The sequence below is a fragment of the Pundamilia nyererei genome, unplaced genomic scaffold (assembly GCF_000239375.1).
Source record: "Pundamilia nyererei isolate P.nyererei 1_Seehausen unplaced genomic scaffold, PunNye1.0 scaffold01169, whole genome shotgun sequence".
Taxonomy (NCBI): Eukaryota; Metazoa; Chordata; class Actinopteri; order Cichliformes; family Cichlidae; genus Pundamilia; species Pundamilia nyererei.
This window is the reverse complement of record NW_005188570.1, coordinates 9,236-17,496: the sequence shown is the minus strand read 5'-3', so window position 1 is coordinate 17,496 and position 8,261 is coordinate 9,236. Positions and strand designations below refer to the sequence as shown.

At 39.1% G+C, this 8,261-nt stretch overlaps 1 protein-coding gene across 1 annotated transcript; it reads left to right on the top strand.

Annotated features, from left to right (window-relative positions):
* The first annotated feature begins 5,717 nt into the window (after nucleotides 1-5,717).
* On the top strand, nucleotides 5,718-8,022 carry LOC102212056 (uncharacterized). The gene is made up of 5 exons (XM_005755306.1): nucleotides 5,718-5,890; nucleotides 6,219-6,509; nucleotides 6,784-7,035; nucleotides 7,238-7,401; nucleotides 7,520-8,022. Exons 1-5 carry the CDS (start codon nucleotides 5,788-5,790, stop codon nucleotides 7,865-7,867), a joined length of 1,158 nt encoding a protein of 385 aa, XP_005755363.1. The 5' UTR covers nucleotides 5,718-5,787; the 3' UTR covers nucleotides 7,868-8,022.
* Nucleotides 8,023-8,261: the final 239 nt, after the last annotated feature.

The following is an 8,261-nucleotide window of genomic DNA, read 5'->3' as shown; positions in this document are numbered from 1 at the left end:
ATATTCAGCCTCCAACCATCCTGATCACACCGCAAATAAAGTTCTGAAATCTGAATTAGCTCAAAGCACCAATAGCTCATATTCCATTAATGAATAATGGGGCCATTACTTCTGTATAAATTTGGACTAAATTAATATTTCACAAAACTATCCAAAAGTGCAAAACTAATAATAATCATAATGCTATAAACTGCTTTACCACAAATACAATATTACTGCTAAATTTAGCTGATCAGTCAATTCAAATATTAATTTTATGTTTGCTAACAATCAGCTTTTGCTAGACTTTGACTTCCATCTTATTATCTAGTTGTATTTTTTACACTTTAAGTGGAAGAGTTTCGGAATATAAATATGTATATGTATAATGTGTGTTGCTTACACTCAGCCTACTTATTTACATTTTATTATTTCATTTATTTTATTTGGCATGTTCTAAAGCTCTGGTGGCGCTTGCTAATCTGGTGAGACTTTCAGGTAGAAGGGTGGGATTTGGCGGGTAGGTGTGGTGTCCACTGTGTGTGTGAGTTTGTGGAAAGACCAGCTACTGCTATCATGTGGACATTTGAGTCTGTAGACAAGCAGCACGCTGTTATTTTCATGGCTGACCAGTCACCTGGTGTGTGGAGCTGTTTTAACCTACCAAGAGGTAATTAGGAGTCTGAGAGGGTTTTTTCAAAACCAATAGACCTTGTTCATGAGAAAATGCTGACTTCCTGTTTTAAGACCGGATGTAGAGTTGTATATTTGCGGTAGCTTTATTTTGCGGTCAATTGCTACAGCGAAGGTGGACTCCAAAATCATGTCCAAAATATGAAAACAGAAAGATCGTGTGAAGTTACAAAGAGGAGAAGGTGGGAAAACTCACCTGTGCTGTGTCATTAACAAAATCAAATGATCAATTTTGATGTTTGAAGAGTGTAGATCGATTGGTTGTTTACATCACTCAACACAAGCACAACTGCATTACAAAGTCAGAAGACACATCGTCCACATTCAGAAGCACATTTCTGTATAGTGACAGTTCTTATGATTTAAACAGGCAAATGTTCACCTTTTAAACTATCAGGAGCCACGAGTACTGATATTTGCATGTGCCTTTTATTTTATGGCTTGTTTATGAGTGAAGTGACCATTCAATTTAGGCCACAATGCACCCCAGCTAAGACTCAGGGCTGCAGCAAGGGTTGTATTTTCAGAATGTTTGGGAATGAGTGTGTGTGGACTCACCAGAGTGTTTAATTATCCTGTTTCATTCAGTATTAGTAACCTAGTGATTGAACAGTAATGAACACCACTTTATCAGTGCTACATATTAATTTACCACTAAACGCAAGTGATTTTACTTCACTAACTAAAGTGAAACTGTAGCATTTCAAATGATATGCTCATCTTTAGGTTTAATTATACAATTAATATATTTATTATGAGCATCAACAAGGGAATATCAAAAGTAAGCTACAGTGTAGAGACCCAGGCCGGCTCACAGATACATGAGACTAATGTTACATGTTGGGTCTGCGCTCTTGGAGATGAATGCTCCTCACCTGTTTCCCAGCCAACTTCAAAGAACAGCCTTCCCTGCAGCCTTTTATTCAGTGAATACAAGCACCACCCACTGTAACACCCATGTGGTCACAAAAGGTTAAAACTCTGTGTCTGTGTGCATGCATGTGTGAGCACATGTGTGTGTGTGTCTCTGTGTGTGTGACTTCCTGGTTACAACCGTTTTAACAATATCCCTGGTCATAAAAAGGGTCATCTCCCCTGACACTGTATATGGCTTAATTCATTTAATGGTCTCAACATACACAAGCACAGGTGAGGCCATAAATGGCAAGAAGTAAACATCCTCACTAAATAAGGACAGAGAACCTTCACATAGATGTACCTGCAGTTAAACACTATAACTAATTGCTTCCCCCACATCCTAGATGTGTAGGGGAGGAGAACAGAAGAATATCTAAACATGCAGTTCAAGGCAAGGTTTACAAATTTAATTACAATAATGGCAACATTTAATAATTCACTCTAACATTACACTTGCTAATTTTTAAGGGGGCCTGAAGGCCAGTACATGAATATGCACTCAAGCACAGACCAAACACAGAAACTTTAGATGGATTTCTAACAAGCTTTATTACAAACACTAAAGTTAACTTGGAACACGGGGGAGATATATGTCCCATAACTCTAAACAAAGGAGAACAGAAGGGCAGCGAGGGAGGCTGAATCAGAGGAAAATGGTGATTACAGGGTTTGAGTGGCTTACTTGGGCAGGCGGGGTGCGTGAGGCTCTGAGGGGAGAGGTGATGGTCTGGGTGGTGTCTAGGAAGGTGAGTAAGTGCCACTTTTTCTGCACACAATTCCTTGATTTTCCATAGACCGGAGGTCAGGCAGGTATGTGCGGTGGAGACATCATTCTTGGATGGTGGAGCACTGAGTGGAGGTAGAGTGAATCTTGTCATAGAGACCAGCGTCCAGAGAATGTGTGCGGCTGAGGGTATGAGTGATGGCTTGAAGAGGACACTATGGCCTAAATAGAACAAGGTAAGCAAACCAGCTTAACTGAGAACATGAACATAGAGGGAGTTTTACCAACGTGAGTTAGCTAATGAACTAGCAGAAGTAAAAGGCCCTGTTAGCTCCTTTGTAACGTGAATGTCTTTATTCTACGTCCTCATTTGTGTTGCTGAAAACAAACTGTAACACCTGTACAGAGTTTTTTGTGGCTGACTGCTACATACTTGTGTTGCGAAACTAGAATTTCCTGGTTACTGTGCGCTGCAAACTAATTTAAAGCCTAATTGTCTAATTTAAAGCCACAATCAGCCAATAACACAATTCAACAGTTTTCTCCTGTGGTTAGCAGCAATAAAAGCTGAATTTTGTCTCCTGGGTCCATATCTGGCCTCGTTTGGGTTCTTGACTTCTTTTAAGAGAGTGATTAAAATCATTTCAATATCAATCAATCAATCAATCAATCAATCAATCAATCAATCAATCAATCAATCAATCAATCAAAGCAGAACAAAAACATATACATGAGAAAAATAATTAGGAAACACAGCGCAGAGGAACACACAGCATTGAAGGAGGACACAACAAGGAGAGACAATAAATACAGCCCAGGTATAGAGGGGAGAGGAAACAAGTGGGAGGAGAGCTGTAGCAAATCAGGTTTAATGAGACAAGGGAAGTTAACCTACATATGCAAGAGACGAAAGACCAGAGACAAACATTAAAACACAGAGGCAAGACACGAAAGGGCGAGACATAGAGTGTGAACATAAAATGCTTTTCCAACCCAAAAGAATTACAAACTCACAAAAGCTCAAACCGCTGACCGTGAGAGGAGAAGATGAAAGGTCATCTTCTCCTTTCATCTGCTTCCTTTTAGGGTTGTGACAGCAGATCATCTGCCTCCACCTCACGTTAACAATCTGCATGTCCTCCTTCACCACATCCTTAAACTCCTTTGTCCAGTATGTCCACTATCCCTCTGCTGCACATGTCCAGACCATCTCAGCATGTCCAAACTGCTCAGCTTGAGCTGTTCCTCAGATGTACTCATTTCTAATCTTGTCCATTCTGGTCACTCACAATTAAAATCCGGACATCTCCAGCTCCACCTCCAGCCACTGCAGGTCTCACTACCATCATGTAAACCTTCTCTCTCACTCTTGCTGCTATCTTTCTGTCAGAAATCACCCTTGAAACTCATCCTTATCCATCCTTCGATCCATCCAACGTAATGGACAGAGTTCTATTCTGTCTCGCTTCTAATGACTTTCATTCCTTTTCTCTCCAGGGCATACCTCCACCTCTCCAGGCTCTCTTCCACCCTCTACTACTCTACTCTCACTACAGATACAATGTCCTACACCACCCTCACATTTCACAGCCACTCATTTCTTCCTCTTGCAGTACCACAGTCACTCTTTGCACCCTAACATATGCTTTCTCATTTCCTCAAAGGCTCTCCTTCTGACCATATCTCCATCAACACTCTCAAAGCAAACATGAAACCTGTAGTGCTTCTTCTCAGCGTGAAGCTTAAACGGTGCTTAAACCGGTGCTTAAAGAATGGAGAACACAAAATTGGTCCAAAAACCTCTCATGTTCAGCTGTTTTTTGTAAAAAGATAACAATGTTAGCCTTTTCTGCAGATATGGGGCATATATGGTATCACTCTTGGCTGGAAGCAGTGCTTAAACAATGGAAAAAACACAAACTTTGTCCAAAACCTCTCATGTTTAGCTGTTTCCCACTTTTTCTTTGGTCATTTTAGCCTTTTTGGCCAGGGTGAAGGGAGTATCTGCCATCAAACAAGAAGACAGCCGCATTTAACTATGACTGTTTGCTAGTTCACCTTACATGCATTAATTTAACAACGTGGTTAGCCTACTCAACGTAAATTACACACGGACAATATTAAGCTACTCACGCAGAGAAGAACGGCTGCTGCTGCATCATCATCCTCATCATTTCTGCTACACTGGCAGGGCTAGGAGCCAGGACTCTCCTCTTCGGGTTTTTGGGGGATGTTGCTAACTCCGGGTCAGATAACAGGTAACCCACCCGCAGTAGATGTGCTCGGTGTGAAGTCTCGCAGCAAGCTATCAAATACGGCGCATTTCTCGGCTTTTAACAAAATGCTATACGCCAGGTGTTTCATCAGATTCGAGGTGTTACCTCCTTTGCACAGTATCACCTTAAAGCACTTGTTGCAGGCTGCTGAGTTTGCATCTTTTGCTATGAAGTACAGCCAGACTTTTGACCGCTTCGCCTTGGGCATTTTTAATCTGTAGCTCTGCTCTAAAAGAACGTACGTACATGGGCCCGCCTACTATCCTTGGAAAGGTAAAATGATTGGCTGGAATCCAAAGTGTGTGACATCTCAGACAAAAAAAAAGCACTGAAATAAAGCACCGAAATGTGCGCTGCTTTTCGGTCTGGTTACTACCGTTTATGTCAGAACCGGTGCCATTATGGCACCGGATACCGGTACCCATCCCTACTTACCATAGTATATATACAGTGTATACCACAATAAATTGGTACTACAGTAGTATAGGCATTTTTGTCCTTCATCTTATATTTGCCTGGTTCTTCTCTGTGAACTTTATAGTGCACTTTAGCAGGAACAATGAGTTTGTAAAATGTGTATTTAATTCACAATGCAAAATGTTTAAAATCATAAGTTTTAGATGCCAAATAAATGTTACCAGCATCTGATAAGAGATCAATTCCTTCAATGTGAAAACTTGCTGCTTCCGGCTCTAACCATAATGTAAAATGTTTCTGTGCTAGTATGCTAACAACCACAGACACATTTGCACACAGACTTCATACAAAAACCACACATACGTATGCATCTGTTTCCTTCATACCATTGCTCTCTCTTATTTTCCACACGCTAACCCTGATGTCTTCTTGTTTAACCTTAAATATTAGGATTTATTTGCAACAGGCTAAAGTCTTTACAGCACCACACACACACACACACACACACACACACACACACACACACACACACAGGGACACACACGTCTACCCTAATATCTTCGTCACCTCTTGTATTTTAATCATAGCATTTATGAATGAACAGAAATGTCCGGTTTATCATTAATTAACTGAAGTGTAGTTTAGCTGCATTTGGCAGATTTTTTTTTCTTTCTCTGATCCAGCAGATGATGCATCGCTTCCTGGGCTTTGAAGCGTTTCTTTTTCTCTCTGACACCTGCCATATTTGCTGCATTCATAGCTGGCTACAGCAGAGAAACCATGCACAGCAGATTTCCTGTTTATGAATTCCACTTTTCTTACATTCAGATAAATTTGTGTGGATTAAAAATGATTCTGCTTCTGAGTTTTTGGATTGTTACAGGTAAGCTGAATGAAAATGTTTGTGTTTTTTGCATAACTAATGCCAAACTTAACCTAATGTTAATTTATCAAATCATTTTTTAAAGATATGTATCAGAGATTTCATTGGGGAAATGACTGTCACTGTAAAGAATGAATAAAAGTTTAATAAGTGAAATTAAATGTAAAAATTATTACTCTCAGCCTAACGTGCTATTAAAAACCCGCTGAAATATATCAAAGTGTTTTCCTTTATCATACACTTACTTCAATATATGTATTGTATTTATGGTGTGATTTTAAAGTGTAATAATGTGTTTTAATACTTTTGCTGCACGGTTTCCTCTTAGGTCTCATGGCAGAGGACCCAACAGCGACATATTATCGACTGAAAAACAGCTCAGTGTGTCTGAATGTCAGGAAACCGCCACCATATAAACGTGGTGAATGGAAATATAACATGATATTTATTGCTGATGATACAGAAATCAACCCAAAATACAAAGACAGAGTGGTTTATAGTGCTGGGAACCTCTCCTTGTGTATTAATAACCTGGCTGATACAGACACTGGGATATATGAACTCTCATACCGCTTTAACTATACTACAGTGTCAGAGAAGCATCAAGTCATTGTTCAAGGTAAGTTATAAGCAGAACTTTGTCTTTAGCCTCTAGCCATGAATCTGTTTTACATATTATATTTTTCTGGATTTAGTAGCATTTGTCTTACTAAATTTAAAATTCAAATTTTTTTAAAGCTTTTAAATTTACTTGTGACTGAAAGAAAAACAGAATCAGTTCTTGTCTTTAATCACAACATCATATATCCTACAATTTTAGAATCATCCAGGTCATTGTTAGTTCTCGTTTTTGCATTAAATCATTAATTTATCTGTTTGGCTCCATGTCACAGATGTGGTTCCCAGACCTGTCATTATAATGTCAAAGCTTGGCTCCAACCAGTCTGCTGGACGCTGCAATATCACAGTAAACTGCTCCATTCAGGATCATTGGCTTTGGTCTGTTTGTGATAAAGACGGCTGCAGAAGATCACAGAAATCATTCAGTAAGGTCAACATCACCATCTTAACTGAGAACAGAGCTGTGGTCTGCAGAGGCAACAACAATGTTAGCACAAATAAAGCTTCTGAAAACTTAACACTGTGTAAGTATGAAATATTAATTATAAATAACATGCTGTTGATTCTTTTCACATTAAATAAAATGCAATATTTTCTTCCACCTTTCTTGATATTTCCCCTGTTATTTATATATGTACAGTGTTGTTTCTTGTCATAAAATTATTAATTTTTTAATGTCTGAAAAGAAAAATATTGCTCAATAAAGTTGTGTTTTTGTGTCTGCAGGTTTCAATGACTCTAATCCTGATAATAGAGAGGAAACACAACACCCTCCACCAACGAGAGCGCTTGCATTTATTATTGTTTGTGTTTTACTCGCCTGCGTCTTCATAACAGTTTCTCTCTTTTTAGTTAAAAGATTATTTTCAACAAAATGGAAATCCTACCAGGTAAGCTGCATTCACTAACAGATTTATATCTGTGTATATTTTATATTATATAACTTGTGCAGTGCCACAGTTATGTGGTGTCATAATGTGACTGAATATTTGACTTCATTATTTACAGGCTCCAACAAATACTATCCGCTCAATACAAAGCCAGCCCATTAGTACTCTGCCATCATCTCAGTCTAGATCCTCTACTGCATCTTCATCAAGTGATGCTGACCCTGCTTATGAGAACGCAGACATCCTTCAGTACAGCCAGACCAACAGCCCAGGAGAGCAAATTAACTCCATGGCAAGCTACACAATAGATACCATCTACACTCTTCCAGGAGTGAAAAGCTCTTCTGCTGGCAACAACACACAAAATACTTCAGAGACTGCCACAGTGGAGGAGGCACAACAACGGCCCACACAGGTCGACACAGTTTACAGTGTGTTGCAGAAACCAAAAAATCTGAATGTATAGCACCACCCAGAGGCCAAACTGGACTTTTGAACAGTGAGAAACAAAAGTAAACGAGAGAACAGAAACTGTACAAAGAGAGTGAACATTTTGTATTAACACACAAATATTCCAAAAATGACCAAAGCGCTAAAACAAATAAAAGTTTAGTTTAGTTAGTGGACACTTGACAATACTTTTTGAAAATGAAAATAACACTGTATATATTGTTGTTGTTGATTTTTTTTTACGTTTATGCTTTGTATAAAGTGTGTTGCTTATGAAATCCATGAAGCTCTACAGAGTAAATAAAGTTTTTATTTATGCAATAAACACATTGCGAACATTGTGAGCTCTTAACCCTCTGCAGGGGAGGTGGACACACCTGAGGAACATCTGCAATCACGCCTGGCCTTAA